Genomic DNA, 20273 nt, shown 5'->3' with positions numbered 1-20273 from the left:
ACTGTTTCCCTATGATCTGTCTCCCTCACTAACAGCAGGTATACAAAGTGGTAGACTTGCACGGAGGACGCAGAGAAGGAAACAAGTGAAAGAGCTTTTTACAGTTCTGTTTATGCTGGCATTTTTCTTAAAAAATATTTGAAATCATAACTTGATGTGAAGGAGTCCTAATGCAGTAATGTCAGTATCTCCAGGGTATGTTTACCACAGTATTTTCTCTACTTACCTAAAGCAAAGCTAAATGGAAAAGAAAGCACGGTGCTTGCTTTCTCACTAGAAAGACTATGTCTTGTGGCAGAGGAGGAGGAAATCTTAAGGATATACTTTTATAGGTAGGGCTAGTCATTTCCATCTCTCGAAGCAAGCAGGGTTGAAAAGCTGAGCTTTTCTCCCTACTTCTGCAACCCCACGTCCAGGTAGGAGGGTACCTTGTGTGAACTAAAAGATGATGTGAGTTAGTTGCAGTTTCTTCGACTGGTACATTTCTAACACCCTAGCATTTATTAATGTTTGGAATTGGAGTTTATAATAATCTTTGGTTGTGGCTCAAGTTGTGAGCAAGTCTTTGGAACATTCCTCGAAGAGAAGAGCACATCCCCAAATGGTGGTCATTAACATATTCAAGTTATCTGCACATTGGAATAATAGGGAGCACAAGCAGTTAAATATCTCGCTGACCTTCAAAGGAAGAAGGAACATCAGGTTTCCTTGTACTCTGTTGATGCCATTAGAAGCAAGTCTAATGAAAAAGGCAGAAGTCTTGCAGAGCTGATGCGGTATTCCCTCTATGAATATAGAAAAATTAGTACTCTTGGCTACAGCTGCTCCTTTGCTAACGTTCTCCCAACCCTTGTTTACTTAAAATGAAGCTTTGAGTGTTCACTTAGTGCCATGATTGTTTTAAGCACTTGAAAAATGGGAGTAGGGTCTATTACTTTCATATGTGTATTTTTTTGCTATCTTATGAGAGAGCAAAGTTTGACTAGCATGAAGCTCTCATAATATTTCTCAAATCCAAGAATAACTTGTTAACTTGGCTTTTGTTTGGGATATCTCTGGATGTTTGTGAAACTTAATTGACTGCAATCATGACTGGGATTTCTTTTTTAAAAAAAGCAGAAGGGTCAACTGTGAGAGTCTGTTCCCCATGCTTTGCTGTTAGTGTGACTCTCCTGCTGCTACATGCCACCTGGGTGGGAGGATGGAGCTGACTCCGTTCTCGTACCCCTAGCCTTGTTTGCTTAACCTGCCTATTAACCTTCTCTTACCAAAGGCAGAAACCCTTGGGGCAAAGAACTCCCTTCACTACTGTGCTTGTAAAATACTTAGCACAACAGAGCCACTTTCTAAACACTGCCGTAATAATAATAAGTTTTCTGAAGGTGAAACTTGAGTCTACTGAACAAAGTGCAGGCGACTGATGAGAGGGAACTGGAAGGGAAGCATGGAGGAGGAGTACAGTCCATTGGGATTGCTGTGCTGCTGGTAGAGCTCTGCAGCCCCAGCCTGTGTAATGGAAAACGGAGCAGCCCTGCCAGCTGAGCTGGAATGCAGGAATTGCGATGGTCTGCGGAGCTCTGCAGCTCGTCTAAACAGCGTGGAAACATTGGAGATTCCTAAAACTCTGAGTCAGAGAGCTTAGATCTTTTACTCATTATGGCAGGGGAAAAATCTATAGTACGGCTTGTAGGTAAATATTTTAATGTGCAATGGGAATGTGACTGTGAATGTGTTAAGTTATGACATTAATCAGATCACAGGCTTTTACACATGAGTGTTTTGTACATTTTCTCTTTTTGCTACAGTTCTGTTTACATTTGATTTCTGCATCAGTTTTGTAACGTTATACACGTTATGTTCCTGGCACTGATCAGTGTGAACAGAATCAACTTCCAAAATTCTATGGGAGTAGGAGTCAGGAAGAAGGCAGCTGGACATGAATGTACTTTATTGCCTACCTTTGTATGCAGAGGTTTGGAAAGATTTACTTAAAGTTGATCTAAATATTATGTTGTAGAGGTAATTGCAAATTTTGTGATATTACTAATTTATTTATTAGTATATCACTGTATAAAATTTATAATTACTGCCTGTAATGAAGAAGTAGATTCTGGATTAAAAGAAGGCAGTGGAAACTTCTGCCAAAGAAGAAGGCTTTAAAATCTCTTTTTTGTAACTCTCCTAGTTCATGCATGTTATCTTTGGTTTTTAACTCGTCACTTGGGTTTTAGACCTTTTCCATTCCCTGCTACTTTACTGCTTCAAAATAACAGTTTGACAATGTTAACACTGATGAACTGGCAGACAGATCTTGTGGGAACAGTAGGGAGGTGGCTTCTAGTCTGCTTTTAAGAGTTCACTGAAGAAATCCAGTGTCTCTCTTTGGTGTATTTTGAACTGTCAGAACCCAAAAGGGAATGAAAAAGAAGTGCCTAATTTGGATGGCATTTATGAGTAATGTCAACATTTTCTCTGTTACAGTGTTAGTGTGCAGTGTCCTTATGCTTTTCCTGCAGACTCTGTGACCTGTAGAAACAGACGTGTTTTTTTTCATCTCTACGTCAGGAGCAAGAGACGAGATCTGTCTGTGCCACAGGGACATCTGGACCTACTTGTATAGAACATGTTGTATAGAACATTTTGTAGGCTCTTCTTGGCACAAAGTTTTACTCATACCAAGCGCACAGGCACTGCCATGTTGTCTGTCTGTCTGCTTTCACCAACAAAAGATGTTTTAAGCTTGTTGGTCAGCTTCAATAAGGCTTGACAAAAGGAGTAATTGAATGGGAAAAATAATGGAAGTTCTTGTAAGCCTTATGGGAATGAGCAAGGCTGCAGTGGACAGCCTCAAATTAGTGTCTTCCCCTGAAAAGTAACTTCAGGTCAAGCTGCACTGGATTTTCACCAGGACAAAGCAGCAGTACCATGTGAGTTCCAGTGACACAAGAGGAGTCTTGGTGCTCTAACTATGATAGCCAGATGATGACCACAGAACAGCTCTGCAGTCTCCCCAGTTGCCTGATTGGAAAACCTATTCAATCAGTGGAAAGTGGAACTCTGCTTGTCTACCTGGTCGTTAGTCAGTCTTCATTAGTTTGAGAAGGTGGCCAGGAGTCTTATTTCAGTTATCAGCTGCTCCTTGAGCTGAATTTCTTCTCCCCTCATTGTTGGCTTTGCTGCTAGGCTCTGGGTGTGAGAGGCAGTGGTGTGGGCTCTGTCAAGCTTTGGCTGACAAACACTCAAAAACCAAGTGACAGCTAACAGGAACATCTCCTTTTATCATGCTTCCCTTTCACTGCTGAGTTGTGGGTAGGTCAGCTGTCGTACTTTAACATCCAGCCTTAATCTGCCTTATCTCTGCTGTATGGTCAGGTCTCTATTCTGGCTGTGTTTTGTCAATGTGCACTTACCTGATTACTAAGAGAAACTATTCTTGGTGATTAAAACTTCAGGGGAAGACTCTGAAAGCATTTTGAGAATGGTAAGGAATGTGACGCGACTAGTGGTTGAAATAGTAATTTTGAAGGCAGGATGGTAGGATTATCTTCTGATCGATTTTTCTGTATCATAGAAATAGCGTGTAGGTTGAGGCATAGGATGACTGTGTGAGAGAACATCTGTGATATATTCCACATGTATGCAAAGGAAAGAATATGTGTGGATGGGGGAGATGAATATTACTGCAGAAGCATTTGCTGCTAATTACACGGGGCCAACAGCCTGATTACTGTAGTATGTTGTGTAAGTACCAGTGGGCTGTTTGAGGTGATCTTTGAAAGCTAGTGGGAGGACAGTATGCATTCTTCTCTCTTTCTAGCAACCTGTGGAAAATTAAGTATTTAGTTTAGTAAAGGGGGCAGTGGGCTGACGGATGAGGGGAGATGTTGTGCAGGGTAGATGCAGTGGCTGATCCGCACAATAGCAGATGAAATTTCATTGGACCAGCCACAGTGTCATAAAGCCAACTTGTGTTAGTGTGAGGATGGGATGTGTGTTGATGGGAATGATGAAAATGCTTGAATTTCAAAAACTGAATATTAGTATATACAGTCAAAGAATAATAGAATTGCTCAGGTTGGAAAGACCTTCAAGATCATCAAGTCCAACCACAACTGAACCATACTACCCTAACTCTAACAATCCTCCGTTGGATCATGTCCCTGAGCACCACATCCAAATGGTTTTTAAGCACATCCAGGGATGGTGATTCAACCACCTCCCTAGGGAGTTTATTTCAGTGCTTAACAACCTTTTCTGTAAAGAAGTTTTTCCTGATATCCAACCTAAACCTTCTCTGGTGCAACTTCAGGCTATTTCCCTTTGTCACCAGTGAAAAGAGACCAATCCTGCTCTCACTGTAAGCACTTTTCAAATATTGGAAGAGAGCAATAAGGTCGCCCCTCAGCCTTCTTTTGCCCATACTAAACAGCCCCAGTTCCTTTAGTCACTCCTCATAGGGCATATTCTCCAAGCCCTTCACAAGCTTTGTTGCCCTTCTTTGTAAGGTGCCCTTCTCCAGCACCTCCATGTCCTTTCTGTACTGAGGTGCCCAAAACTGAACACAGTAGTCGAGGAGAGGCCTCACCAGTGCCAAGTACAGGGACAGGATGACTTCCCTTCTCCAGCTCACCACACCATTCCTGTTACAAGCCAGGATGACGCTGGCCTTCTTGGCCACCTGGGCACACCGCTGGCTCATATTCACCAAGGTCCCTTTCCACCAGGCAGCTTTCCAGCCACTCCTCCCCAAGCCTGTAGGGTTGCCTGGGGTTGTTGTGATCAAAATACAGGACCTGACGCTTGGCTCTATTGAAACTCATACATTTGGCCTTGGCCTATTGATGCAGTCTATCCAGATCCCTCTCTAGTGCCTTTCTCCCCACTGGTAGATCATCACTCCCTCCCAGCTTGGTGTCATCTGCAAAATTACTGAGGGTGCACTCAATCCCCTCAATAATCAAGATCATTAAATAAATAAAATAAATAGAAGCAGTTCCAGTACTGCTGGAACTGTACTGAGCCCTGGGGGGCACCACTCCTGACTGGCATTTCAGCTCACTTCTGCCCCTTCCCACATGCTAAATCTTGCGCAAGTACTTGGATTTCTCCAAATCTTTAAGCAAATCTTTAAGCAAAGAAAAAAGCTTTTATGTTTTTATTATTATTGTTGTTATTTAGTTTCAGAATCTCTTGTTGAATGTTTCCTGAAGCAATTAAATTTCAATAGGTGAAGCCACACTTAGACCAAGAAATGGAACCAGTGTGAAGGAAGCATGAAAATGAGAATGGGGAAAAAGCAGCTTAACATGTAATAAACCAAGGAAACATTTTCCCCCGTGTGTCATGTCCTGTTATATTTTCATTTATCTTGAATAGTTTCATTGTGTACTGCATAAAACCATGAAATACTATTTGCAAAACACAACACTCTAAAGTGTTTAAAAGAAAAAAAAGGAGTGGAGGGTTAACTAGTCTTTCACTTGCAAACCATCTCTACCAGTTTTCATATCTACTGTCTTTGCAACTGCAGTGTGGCAATTGGCAGCTTTGTGGAGCAGTGCTTATCATCTGTTTCCATGTAAAATAAAACAGATGAACTGATATAAATGCTTGTGATTATTTCTCCTTATTCATTTAGAGTTCTTCTCTAACAGTAGTTAAACTAAACAGTTCTGAGTACTGGGTGGGTTCCATTCCCTTAATGGAAGGTTGTTGTTCCCAAATCAACACAAGTTCTCTGGCCATCATGTGCTGCCACCTGATCCCGTTGTCTTTTCCCCTGCTTTTCCTTCTGCTAGTGATGCTAGTTAGGAGATTTATTTATACAAGGATTTATGCAATGAATATATAAGAAAGAGTAACCTACATTGTTGAAGTCTACTAAAATCTTTTCATCTCTTCTGGTTTTGTTCCTGTTTTGTTTCCTGACCTGTCCGAGAAGGGAGCCAAAGCTTCTGATAGTGAGATTCCTTTAACAATCATACCTTGATGATGAAAATTGTAACACATGTATAAGGTTAGGAAATTGCAGTGCCTTTAATCAGAGGAAGTCTCTAGTCAGCAATTTGCAGAATCATAGCAACAGTGTCATGGAGTAGGATGCCAGATCTTGCCAAATTTCTGTTAATAGATATGAAATCTTGTAACCAAGAAATGTGGGCTTTGCATCAAAGAGGTGCTGGGCTGTCTGTCACTAAAGTTTAGGTTGCAAAACCACTAACAGCTCTTGGCACTTCAGGGTGCTATCATAGGATCTTGTGCTTGAATCGCAGCCTTGAGAGGGGAACAGAAAAAGTCCATACTAGGATAAGTAGGGTGCAGTATTCTGTTAAATGTGCTGTGACCACAGAATGCTCATTGAAAACTGACATCACTTTGCTGCTCTGTTAGCTTTAGCAAGCTACACAAGCAAGAACTGGGTACAGCTTTGGGTAGTTACAGAACTTTGCAATCTTCTGATGGATTATCTAAAATCAGAGCAAAACTAAATGAGTTTACTTTTGACTCAGAGACATAGAGGACAAGCAGCTGAATGTCCCATTTATTACTGCTACCTTGGTATCTCTTGCTTCATGTTGGAAAATATTTCAGATGATAAAGCCTGAAAATCACTTCTGTCTGTTACTTAAACTTGCTCCCATATTGATGGAAGTCATCATTCCTAAAGGTTTTTCTCTGAGACTTGGGTAGAGCCTATTCCACAAGCTAGACAGACTTAAGATTCCACTCACTATTTGCTACCAGCTGGAGAATATGAGGACTTACACATTTGCAGTCCTGACAGAAGCAAATGCCTATTTAAAAGTGAAGGAGATGCTCTGTACTGCTAATCTTGCTTGGTCATCAAGGTTTTCTGGATATAATGGAACTGTTGCATTAGTGATAATGGAAAAGTCTTCCATTTAATTCATTGATAGCAGGTGGGTTTGCTGAAGTAGGAGTGTGAAAAATGTCAGAAGTTTTGTTAAGATAATTTTTTTTTTTTAAGCAAGCACGATTTCTAGATATATGTATAATACAGTGCTGCTCCATTTCCCCCTCCTTCACAAATAAACAAGAAGTGGTTGAATAAGAATGTAGAATTGTTTCAGCTCATCTTTACCATCAAGAATGCAAAAAGCCTTGTGATTTCAAAAGCTATTTAGGACAGACTATTTCAGAGTTATTCATTGGTCATCTATTTCCAGTCCTTTTATATGCTCAGCAACTGTGCTGATTGTTAAAATCAGAGAGAACAGTCTGCCAGCTGCTGTGAGCAGGGAGGGGATGCTGTTCTGGTTGAGGCACTGCAAAGTGAATGAGATTTACTAGGTCTTGTTCAGGAGATTAGGGCTGGGGCTGAGTTACATTTATCAAAGATTTCAGTGAAACTTTGTCAAACCAACTGTTTGTGGTGTTTTTTTCTCTTTTTCCCCACGCTTTCAGCATGCTCGATCGATTTACCATTTGCAGAGGCTGCAGTAGTGGTAGAGAGAGGGTGTTGATCAGAAAATAGCCCTGGGGAAAAAAAAAGAACATTTTCTCTTACTAAACAAACAGCTGCCAATAGCCCTATTCCAAATCAGGTTGTTAAGGAGGCTTGAAGATAAAAATTTACCTTGACACAAAAATCATCCTCAACTTATGAAATCTGAAGCTAAATCAATCTTGTCTTTCTTTTAAGACAAGATTGGATTGGATTGCTACTATTCTACATTCCTATCTTTACAATAAATCCATTTTCCAAATGCTTATTTATTTATTTATTTATTTATTTATTTAACTGCGTGCTTCATTTATAGCAGAAGCGTAAAGGTTGTCTGCATGATTAAGGTACTCCTCTCATAAGAGGTTCCCTCATGTGGACTCTGTGTTTTCTTCTGCTTTCAGGGTTATTGGGTTCCTAATTTTTTTTTTTTTTAATGAAGTGTGAAATAAGATTTTTTCTACATGTATATAAGTGCCTTTAAAAAAAGAAAACGTAACTATATGAGAGCTGATCTGAAAGAAATGCCTCCTACTTTATTATGTTGACCCCACGGCATCAAAGGCAGATGTTGGTGGTATGGCAGTAGAGGTTGAACCTTCCTGTCAATATCCTTCTACATTTTATTGCTGTGTGACAAATGGCAGCAGAGGGGCAGTCTGACAAAATAGTGGCTGACATGGAAGTAAGTATGAAACAAAAGTGTGTCGTTGAATTCCTCCAAGTGGAAAAAATGGCACCCACTGACATCATCAATGCTTGTTGAATGTTTATGGAGACCAAACTGTGCATGTGAGCACAGTGAGGCAGTGGGTGGTGCATTTCAGCAGTAGCAACCGCTGACACAGATTTTTACAAGCATAGCATGCAGGCTGTTGTTCATCACTGGTAAAAATGCATAATTACTGGTGGTGACTGTCGATATATGGTGTTTTGTAGCTGAGAACCTGCTCTATCAGATAGTGTTGTTGTGCTCTTTATAGCTGTTGTAGTTGCCATGGACATAAATAGGAGAGCAAGTTAAATATAAATATGTATACATTTGTATTGTTTATGTATTTGTGTATGTCTATTATATGTATGTATGTACATGCATACACACACTGTATATATATTTTGTAAGTTGATGCAAGCAAATGGAGATGTCAGCAGCTCTTTAAAATGTAAGTTAAGTCTCACTACGACATGAAAACTCAGTAAATGCTATTTATTCCAGATCCCTGATATGTTACAGTGGAAACAATCAGTGGTTAATTAGGATGCATACTGGAGTAACATGTTACTGAGAAAGTGTGTGTAGTAAGAAGAATGGCTTTTTAGGGATCAGTGTCCCTGATTAAGCATTGGTGCATCTAATCTTGAATCACTTTGAGCTTGCAGTCTCTGTTTTTAACATATCACTGTATTGGCCAACTTTTTTATGTGTTTATTTATTTATTAATTTTTTTTTTTTCCAGTATCCATGCAGAAGTGAGACGAACCTGTAGATATTTGGGAAAATTCCTAAAACAACCTGATACAGTTGGAAAGATTAGTGCAGTGGAAAGGTGATACAAGAGTGAAATGGCAAAAGGGACGAACAGGGAAAGAATGCTCACCCATCTCCAAAGAGCTAGGCTCACAAGGAAAACTCCACAAGGAAGGGATCTTCAACCAGAGATCCTTTCCTAGTGGCAGTCGGCCCTTAAATGGGGTCTAATGAGGTCTAAGACCCCTTCTGGTCACACAGGTGAATTGCCTTCACCTGTACTCCCAGGGCTGAGCTGGTTCTTTCCCCAAGTGCTCAATTGGTGTTTCAGGCCATGACTCAACAGCTCCCATACACAAGCAAAAATCACAACTTTGCCCATGTTGTCTTTACCAAGAAAGTACAAATGTACAATCTCTTAGTTGCGCGGCTTCTTTATAAGCAACAAGAGTAACTTCATTTTGGAAAAGCTGAAGAAAGCAGCCAACAGCTTTTCCAGGAGTTAAATAAAGAGCAAATGAAATCAAAGATTGATTTTATTTTTTCTTTTCCCTTGCTTTATTTCTTTCCTTTCTTCAAAGGATTCAACCCAAGCCCTTCTAGGAGTTGCTGGGCTCTGCCACTGTATCTTCCTTAAAATTTATCTAGAAGACACATAGTGGCTAAAAAATTCAAGGATTGCTTCCTGCAGCAGAGGGAAATTATTATGCTATACATAGAAGAATTTGCAAGTTTTGGAAACTTTTTGTCGTGTGATTAATGCATTAAACAAGCAGTGTCTGTGCTCCTGAACAGAAAGGTTGTAAAATAAGGAGGAGGCCTACTAACAAGAATTAAAAATGTCGGAGCCAAACTTTTACAGTGACCTTAGCATAATTGCTTCAGTTTATGGTGATGGTTTGTGGTAGGCAGTGCCTTGGGCTGGTATCCTCCAGTGCACCCAGCCCATGCCAAAGTCCAACCTTATCTCACGTTGCCTGATCCATTTCCCAACTGGGAGTTTCTCCTTCCCACCTTGCACTGGATTGTGAAACTTCTCTGTAAGCCCATTTAAGTCATTAACCTGGCAGAAACTACTTCAGCAAGAAATAAACACACAACATTAAAAATGGTAGGGTGGAGAAAGGATATACATGTATATTTTTTAACAGGCTAGTGTTCGTAACATCAGATCACAGAAGTACTGTTTGTGGATTACAGCCAGGAATGGAAGATGGTACAGCTGTTGCATTCACTTACTGGCCTTTGAAACTTCAGATTGCTGTACTTGGACCTGTGCTTTTGAGCTTTCTTTTATCTAACTAGGTCCTGGACCTGTCATTTTCTTTGCTCTGTAGAGTGTGGGGCTCTCTCTTTTCTGGCATGAAAAAACAGCTCACAGTTCAGCTCCTAAAATGCAGCGTTGGTCATCCTTGGGACTTCAGAATCACAGAATCACCAAGGTTGGAAAAGACCTACAAGGTCATCCATTCCAACTGTCTACCTATCGCCAATAGTTGTCACTAAACCATGTCCTTCAACACAGCGTCTTAATAACTTTGCAGAACACCTCCCCTGAGGTGCAGCTTTATGGTATGCTAGTGGCTGCCTGTGGACAGAGGTGTTTGCTCCACACATGAGGTTCATCTAAGGAACATATTGAGCAAGAAGAAAAAAATAATTTCTGTACTTATTTTGTCCCTATTCGTTCTTAAATCTGTTACTGCCTTGGCAACAGTTGGTCTCTCTAATTAAAAAAAAACTCCCTCTGCTGTAAATGCTGGTCTCTCCCAAGTCTTTTCAGTTCTGTGAAACTTCCTGTTTGCTTTTTAAAATAAGTAAATACTTCTATTACTGTTTTTAGCAGGATTTCCAGTCTCCCTTCATGTGACCCAGGTAGATCCTGCGTATTCCAAAATGCCTGCTGCTTTACCGAAGCTGTTCACGGTGGTTGACTTGAATAGGTTTTAAATGACTTAAAACATGCAGTAGTTAAATCAGAATTTGTAAAATGATCGTAGATTCAATAATTATACAGTAAATGTACTGTTTTCTCTTTTCTTCTTCCTAACAGATTGTACAGTAAAAAGGAATCTATATGATTATGACATGCAGATAGATTTTAAAAAGATAAAAAGAAAACTTTGTGTAGTTAATTACAGCTATTTTGTCTTAGGATGATCCCAAAGATGAGCATTGTCCTAGTTGTCTGAAACTGCTTATCTAACACTGTAGACAAGTGATTTTTTTCAGTCAGGAGACTGGAATTGCTGCTCAAAAAGCTTTTGTTCTGAAAACTGCTTGCTGGTTTCTTTGTTTAACAGATAAAATGGGCTGTTACACACATGCCTATTACATTGTTTTTTTTCCTACATTTACTAAAGACAGAATTTAAAATCCAAAGAATAGAAAAAAAATTAGGCAATGGTAATGCAAGCCTTGACAGAACAGTGCATTATCTTACTGCTGAATCATTTTAATTCATGTCTTTAAACTGTAATAATACAGAACATAGCATTTGCTGGATTTAGCACATTAATACTTCTTTGATGATAAAAGTGTGTCTTGTTCTACGCTTAATTACTCTTCCTTCACTTAGAATTCCACTTGACTCTATGCTTTTAATCAGAGAAAGTAGCTAGGAACTTTGACTTGCATTTGTGCCTCATCCTTACCAAATGGCTATTACATGGTGAAAACTGACAAAAAAAGCCTGTAACTGCTGAGCTGAACAGCTGCCTGCAGTTCTTTAGATTAAATTATGTATAGGAATGAACTGAGCTTTATGTTCAGCTGGTTTGTAAAAAGCCAGCCACATTTTTGAGAGAAAATGTTTAGTCAAAGCCTAGGTTGGTTGCTGGAAGTCTCATTCTAGTTTTGCTCTTCAGCTGTGAGTAGGGCTGGTTGAAGCCCAGTTGGTAACACAGATGAATAATATAGTTTTTGCCATGGAAAGGAAACAGGGGCCTGGCAAAACTAGAAAAAGAAGCAGAACTTGAGCTGTGTGTTATATATTTATATATATTTCAGCTGTGCGTTATATATTTGTGCCTGCAGTAGGCTCAGCCTTGCTTTTTAGAATCATAGAACCATAGAACATGCCGAGCTGGAAGGCACCAACAAGGATCACTGACTCCAACTCCTGGCTCCACACGTGAGCACCCAAAATTCAAACCATATGCCTGAGAGCACTGTCCAAATGCTTCTTGAACTCCCTCAGCTTGGGGCAGTGACCACTGCCCTAGGGAGCCTGTTCCACGGCCTGACCACCTTCTGGAGAAGAACCTTTTCCTAATCCCAAACCAGGCCCTCCCCTGACGCAGCCATTCGATTAGGACCTGTCATTGTCATAGAATCTTTTGAGTTGGAAGAGACCTTTCAGGATGATCTAGTCCAACTCCCCTGCAATGAACAGGAACTTCTACAGCTGCATCAGGTGCTCGGAGCTTTGTCCAGCCTGACCTTTACTGTCTCCAAGGATGGGGCTTCCACTGCTTCTCTGGGAAACCTGTTCCAGTGCCTCCACACCTTTATTCTAAGACACTTCTTCTTTATATCCAGTCTAAATCTCCCTTCTTTCAGTTTGAAAGTGTATTCCTTTGTCCTATTACCACAGACCCTGCTAAAGAGTCTGTCTCCTTCTTTCTTGTAGCCCCTCCTTTCTATTCTAAAAGGCCACTATCGGGTCTCCCTGGAGCCTTCTCTTCTCCAGGCTGAACAGCCCCAGCTCTTTCAGCCTGTCCTCACAGGAGAGGTGTTCCATCCTTGGATCATTTTTATGGCCCTCCTCTGGATGTGCTTTAACAAGTCCATGTCGCTCCTGTACTAAGGACTCCAAATCCGGATGCAGTACTCCAGGTGAGGTCTCACTAGCACAGAGTAGAGGAGTAGGATCCCCTCCATCAACCTGCAGACTACACTTCTTTTGATGTAGCCTGGGATATGGTTGGTTTTCTGAGCTGCAGGGGCTGGCTCATGTCCAGCTTTCATTCCACCAGAACCCCCAAGTCCTTTTCAGCAGGGCTGTGCTCCATCCCTACATCCCCCAGCTTGTACTGATAGTGGGGGTTGCTGTGATCAAGGTACGAGACCTTGTGCTTGGCTTTGTTGAACCTCATGAGGTTCTCCAGGATCCACTCCTTGAGCAGTTTAAGTCTCTGAATGCCATCTTGTTCCTTGGGTATGTCAACTGCACCACACAGCTTAGAATCATCTGCAAACTTGCTGAGGGTACACTCAATCCCACTGTTGTTGTCATTGATGAAGATGTTAAAGAGCACTGGTCCCAGTACTGACCTCTGAAGGATAACACTTGTCACTCATCTCCACTTGGACACTGAGCCATTGACACCACTCCCTAGGTAAAATTTTGAAACCAGTTCCTCATCCATTGAACAGTCCACCTATTCAGTTTGGAGAGAATGATTTTACTGGGATTGTGTTGAAAACCTTGCTAAAGTGGCTTATCCCTTGTCCACTGACACAGTTATGCCATCATAGAAAGCAACAAGGTTGGTCAGGCAGGACCTGCCCTTGTTGAAGCCATGCTGGTTATCTCATTACATCTCTCTCTCTTTTGTACACCTTAGCATAGCTACCAGGAGGATTACAGAGAAGAGATCTTCATGAGGAAGCTGCAGGCTGCTGTGAGGTCTCCCCTTAGTCTCCTCTTTTCTAAGTTGAACGTGTTTCGCACCAATGGTGCCATTCTGCCGCCTGAAAGCCATTGTCATCACAGGATTTAAATGTGTTATCAGTCATTCCACTGTAGTTTTCCTGAGTGGTGAGAAATGATAATGAAAACGTCATGGAGTTGTTGTATGGATAGGGCCTAATACCGTAACTAGTGCAAATGAAGAACCATCTAGCAGTCAGAGGAATGCAGAGACTTTTGTTTTGCCAGGGAAGTCCATCTTCCCCTGTAGTCTCCTCCTGTTCAACTCCCACTCATGAGACAGAGAAGCCTTGGCTTGCTTTGGTTTTTAAGCATGAAGTTCCTTGCAGTGTGTTGGATATATTAATTTTTAATCAGCATAGAAAATAATTGTGCAGAATTCTAAAAGCAAATGTTAATTCTACATGTTGGTGCTTTTACCAATAGAGTAAACACAATTTCTCCTATGTGTAGTCTAATTATAGACATAATAAAAGAGAAAAAGTTCTTCAGAAAACAGATTGCTGGGGCAGAAAGGCAAAAGTGTGTGTGCTTCTTGTGTTGCGGGTGTTGTGGGGTTTTGTTTTCTTTTAAAACTCTCAGTTCTACAAACCTTTTCAAGAGGGAAGAAGCATCAAAAAGTCTGATAATGAAGAGAGAAATAAATAAACTTTTTAACCAGTGTTGGAATACAAAGCCAAGCCTTGCATTCTAATGAATGGTTGTGCACACTCATGGTACCTATGGACGAGGTTTGCATACAGCTGTACAAGTTCCTCTGTGAAGGCTGCTGGCCCTTTGTGCCTCTCAATCTCATACAAAAACTACTGCTCTTTGAGAATTGGTATGGGCACTGATGCATGTAAATAATATACATACTATGCCTCTCACAGGTGGATTTGCTGAATTCTCCAGCTGTTTCCCTGGTCTCTGTGAAGGAAAATCCACGCTTGTCCCTACTTGCATTTCTCAACCCTGTCTACCAGTCTCTAACATTGGCCCAACCAGGATTCTGCCTCATCTCTATCTGGGGTGTCAGCGGGATGTCCTCAACAAGGTGAGCATTCTGCATGCTATGCTGATGAGTATATAATGTCTATCCGTGCTTCTGTCATACTATATCATTGCAGCTGTAGAACATCTGAAGTAGATCTAGGTGATAGGAGTAAAGAACTTGCTGGGTAAAGAACTGGCTGGATGGTGGGCCCAAAGAGAGTTGGTGAATAGAGGTAAATCCAGCCGGTGACTGGTCACGAGTGGTGTTACCCAGGGGTCAGTGTTGGGACCTGTCCTGTTTAATATCTTTATTGATTACCTGAGTGAGGACATTGGGTGCACACTCAGGAAGTTTGCAGATGACACCAAGTTGGGGGGAAGTATCAATCTACCTGGGGGTAGGAAGGCCCTACAGAGGGATCTGGGCAGGCTGAATAGCTGGGCTGAGGCCAATGGGATGAAGTTCAACAAGACCAAGTGCTGGGTCCTGTACTTTGGCCACAACAACCCCAGGCAACTCTGCAGGCTTGGGCAGAGCGGCTGGAAGACTGTGTAAAGGAAATGGACCTGGAGTTATTGATTGATGCTCAACTGAACATGAGCCAGCAGTGTGTCCAGGTGGCCAAGAAGGCCAATGGCATCATGGGTTGTATCAGACATAGTGTTGCCAGAAGGAGCACAGAAGTGATCATCTCTGTACTCAGCACCGGTGAGGCTTCACCTTGAGTACTGTGTTCAGTTTTGGGGCCCTCACTACAAGAAAGACATTGAGGCCCTGGAGTGTGTTCAGAGAAGGGCGATGAAGCTGGTGAGGGGTCTGCATCACAAGTGTTATGAGGGGCTGCTGAGGGCCTCTTCTCTCAAACAACTAGAGATAGGACTAGAGAGAATTGCCTCAAGTTGTTCCAGGGGAGATTCTGGTTGGACATTGGGAAATAATTGTCTGAAAGAGTGGACAGCTACTGGAGTGGGCTGCCCAGAGAGGTGGTAGAGTCACCGACCCTGGAGGTGTTCAAGAAACATTTAGATGTTGTACTGAGGGACTTTGTTTAGAAGGAAATATTGATGACAGGTGGATGGCTGGACTGGGTAATCTTGTAGGTCTTTTCTAACCTTGGTGATTCTGTGATTCTGTAGCCTTCCACGGCTTGCACACAGCAATCTTGATGAGAACAAATATTATACTGTCCACCTAATTAAGCCACACGCCATCTAATTGATTTCCTCTCTCTCCTTCCTCATGGAGAAGTTGATGTCATACCTTCCTCAGTAACCTGCCAACCAACAGCAAGCTATTAAATCTGCCATTACAGTAGGCCAGGTAGTTTATTGTGTATAGCACCAACTAGTTTGTTTTGGCATATGTTGGATATTTATACAACTGTATTAGTAGCTATGATGTCACAAAATAAAGATTGTCTGTTTTTCAGTATTTTCTTTAAGTGTTTACATATGTGCCTTTTATCCATGTATAAAGCTAAAGATTGGAACTACCATAATAGTCCTAAAAATTGATCATTTTCTTAAGATCCAATTGATGAAAGGATATAAAACTATTAGAATCTGCTCAAAGAAGGACTAAAAAAATGCTTTAGAGTCTGGAGGGGATGACATGAGGAACACCTGAAGTCCCTTGATTTATTCAGGCCAGAGAAAAAGAGACTGAGGGAAGACCTCATCACAGCCTACAACTTCCTCATGAGGGGACCAGAGGGGCAGACGCTGATGTCTTTCTGGTGATCAGCGATAGAACCTGAGGGAAAGGGATAAAGTTGTAACAAGGGAAGTTCAGGTTGGATATCAGAAAAAAGTTCTTCACTGAGAAGATCGTCAGGCACTGGAATAGGTTCCCCAGGACAGTGACCATGGGCACAAGCTTCAGGAGTTCAAGAAATGTTTGTACAGTGCTCTCAGACACATGGTCTGATTTTTGGTTGGTCCTGTGTGGAGCTAGGAATTGGACTCAGTGATCCTTGTAAGTCCCTTCCAACTTGGGATATTCCATCAGTCAATTATATACTTTATCATATTCTCATGGATTTCTTCTACTTTTCAGTCCATCCCAGTCTTGCTTTTAAAAGGCTATTTTGGGATATTCCACAATTTATAATGGGGTTTTTGACTAACAGGGAATCATTTAGAAGATATGTGTACTTTTAAGGAACATACAAAAAAAAAAAAAAAAAAAAAAAAGAATACAAAGGACCATCAGCAGTCTTTGTATATATCTCATCCTTTAAGATCTTCAGCAACTTTGGTGCCAGACAGCAAGTCAGCAGTTCAGACCTGATTCGCTTAAGATGGACGTCAAAACGACTTATTTTTCTTACTATTTTTCTTACTTCAAAAATGGTTTGTCATCCTCAGATAAAAGACAACAGGTAAACTTAAACCAAGTAAATGAAAAAATAAATAAATTATTTTCCAGTGTGGCCAGGGCTCTTGAGTGAATAATCCCCAGAGATGAAAGAGGATGTTCCCTTTACTTGCAGTAAACTGATTCCTGTAAGTAGATGTTATGCATCAGCATGGTACATGGGCCTCCTCAGGAAAGCAATCCAAGTGGTAGTGGTGGTCAGGAATTTCCTTGTAGAACTAGAGTAGTCAAAAATCACAACTGCCACTGGTAAGCCCTGAGTGTAGCAGAGCACTCTACAAGAGAGTAGACACTTGGCGGTGTCTCCCATGCCCATCAGTTTACAGTCTTGATATTATATCAACATTTGTCCATCACAGCTGCAGTTGTATATACTTTAGAATTAATGTAGGACCCATGGGAGTTGGACAGATTTGTACTTCTTCACCTCATAAATTTCTTATCTGTTTTTAGGACAAATACACATTTTATGATTTCATATTTGCTTGTACAATTTTCATACATGATAAAAGTAACAGGCAATTCTTTATCACAGAATCACAGAATCACAGAATCACCCGGGTTGGAAGGGACCTCAAGGATCATGTAGTTCCAACCCCCCTGCCTAGCAGGGCCACCAAACGTACACATTCAGATCAGGTTGCCCAGGACCCCGTCCAACCTGGCCTTAAACACGTCCAAGGACGGGGCATCCACAACCTCCCTGGGCAGCCCGTTCCAGGGCCTAACCACTCTCCTTGTAAAGAACTTCCCCCTAACATCCAACCTAAATCTTCCCTCCTTCAACTTGGATCCATTTCCCCTAGTCCTGCTGTTATCAGCCCTTTTGAAGAGTTTACTCCCCTCCTGGGTGTAGGTTCCCTTCAGGTATTGATAGGCTGCAATGAGGTCACCCCGCAGCCTTCTCTTCTCCAGGCTGAACAAGCCCAACTCCCTCAGCCTGTCCTCATAGGGGAGGTGCTCCAGCCCCCTGATCATCTTAGTCGCCCTCCTCTGGACCCTTTCCCAAATCTCAATGTCTTTCTTGTACTGAGAAACTTTCTTGTACTTGTACTTTCTTGTACTTTATTCTGAGCATGTTACTTGTTCACTGCACTGAAATGGACCTTAGTAACTCAAATGGCGTCTTGGTACCTCATCTCATGCAGTCAGTTTTGGTGACTGTGAGTGGAAAGACTTAAGTGGCTCCTGGCTTAAATGTTGGTGTGGGAACATTTGAACCTACCTCTCAGAATGCATTTGGTATTGTCCCATCTATTGGTAACTCCTCATTTCCTATTTTAATCAGTTTCTTGAGATCCAACTCAAAGACAGTGATAGCTTGAGATCACGACTGTAGAAATGCCAAGGGCAGAAAGATGCTCCATGTGGCTTGTAATTTCTGCTGCTCTTCCTTCCACACTTTGCTTTGTGGGTAGCCTGGATGCTACACAAGGCTTTTAGGAAGAGCAAGCAGGATGCTTCTCAATACACAGAATGCTCAGAACTACCAATACATGATATAAAAGCTGGGAAGTGAAGCACATTCAAAAGGAGAGAGTGAAAAAGAAAAACCAGTCATTAGTAGCAGAGGTCTGTCTCCATTATGACAGTCAAGAAGATGGTAAGTGGTTAAGTTCATGTGCTCAAGTTTCATGACCTAACTGCTTTCGTCAGTTCCTGGGGACAGTAAGAAGTCAGCATTGTGTGAAGATGATAATAGTGACTTTAATTCAAGTTCAGATTTTTAAAAATACTTTTCTAGAAAATTCAAGCAAGATTCCCAGCACTGTAAAATATGGTTGTTCGCACTGACTGTACTTTTGCCTTCAGATGCTACCTGTGAGGTCCCATTATCTCACTACTGACCAGACATACTGATTTCCCTAAAATCCAAATGTCTAAAATACTTGCAAAAACCCTCTATTTGCAATTCAGTTGAGCAAAGTAATTGAAAGATGTGAATTTTCAGCATGGTTTGTCAAGATGAGGTAAACTTTTCAGATCTTTTAGAGGATAATCTCTGAGTGCATGAGGGGGGGAAATTTGTCTTGAACAGATTGTCCTGTAACGTGACCTTTTAGAACACTGATGCTGTTTGCCACTACTACCTCTACTGATAATGATTTATGTATGAAAAACAAGCAAATGCAAATGTTTGGGTTGTGTCCTTGAGGACAATTAATGATGGCTTCAGAAAATAATTAGGAGATTACTTATATTTTTGCTTAAGAAATTTATTTTTAAATGCTTAATTCTGAAAATGTCTGTACCATTCTGTGCAGTGACAAAGCACTAAGAACCTCATGGAGTTTCTGAACCAGCTTTCCAATGTGTTGTTTAACAATCTGGTGATCAATGGTGTTGCTTTATCTAAATACATGTATTTGCAGAAAGTGTACTTGTTTCACCATTATCAGTTCTCTTTTACTGTAGTTGATAAAGAAGCCCATTTCACTTTCTGGGTCTCAGTCTTTGATATATTGTTGACTATTGATATCAGATCGCATTGCAAGAGGCTGCTTTGCTCATCTTTGTTGATGTTCAGATTTGAGAAAATAAGACAAACTCAAGTTTTCTGCTTACATCACAAATTTTGTACCAGCATTTGAGCAGTAAGGTTCTGCTTTGCTCCTTACATAACTATCATGTTGTTGTTTTTTTTTCTTCCAGACCTGGATTTTATTTCCTGGAACAAACTAACAGTGTAGGGTGTCATTAATTCTAAGATTAAACAAATCATAAAATGTAAATAAGCTGACAAATGAGCATTTATCTTCTTTTCACAAAGCTGTTAGTACTAGGATTTCTGGATTTTCCTTCCATCATAATTCACTTCTTCCTCTTGGGTGCCTTACAGTGAAGACACTGTTATGGTTATTGTATTACAGTGTGCTGCATAAGGATTTACTGATACTTTAGAACAGAAGGAGTGTAACTTCTTTCTTCAGACTTGGTCTCAAAGATGAGTACTAACACATTTCTGGGTGTCTTTTTGGCTCAGTACTTTCAGACTTAGTGTCTGCAGCCTTTTAATTCCTATTTGAGTAATCGAATTCCAAATTCATCAGCTTTCCAGCGCTTCTCACTGCAAATTTAATTTATGCTTGCCTATATATATGCGTGCCTGTGTTCAGCCCTTCTACATATACACCACAACGTACACACTGTACCTGTGTAGTAAACATTACAGTTTATTTAACCTGATTTGAACAAGATAGATACTTCAGACATACTGCCATGTCCCTGTTTCTCCTCTTGCTATTGCTCCTTGTTTGGCATAATTGTACTTTTTAATATAACTGCTGTAAAAACTAAAGAATTACAATCAGAATTCTGGGTTTTTTGTTTTTTG

General features: G+C 41.0%; 1 protein-coding gene across 6 annotated transcripts in view; it reads left to right on the top strand.

Moving 5' to 3' along the window:
* Positions 1–20273, top strand: part of DUSP16 (dual specificity phosphatase 16) — a 70491-nt gene that overhangs the window by 40952 nt on the left and 9266 nt on the right. For all 6 annotated transcript variants that reach the window (XM_042889758.1, XM_042889760.1, XM_042889762.1 and 3 more), the window contains one exon: positions 14460–14623. In XM_042889758.1, the coding sequence (XP_042745692.1) occupies positions 14460–14623 (164 nt within the window). The remainder of the gene's footprint in view (positions 1–14459; positions 14624–20273) is intronic.

The sequence above is a fragment of the Lagopus leucura genome, unplaced genomic scaffold, assembly GCF_019238085.1.
Source record: "Lagopus leucura isolate 7727_CA_CO unplaced genomic scaffold, USGS_WTPT01 Super-Scaffold_100159, whole genome shotgun sequence".
In the NCBI taxonomy this organism is placed as follows: domain Eukaryota; kingdom Metazoa; phylum Chordata; class Aves; order Galliformes; family Phasianidae; genus Lagopus; species Lagopus leucura.
This window is presented reverse-complemented; position numbering and strand designations above follow the sequence as displayed.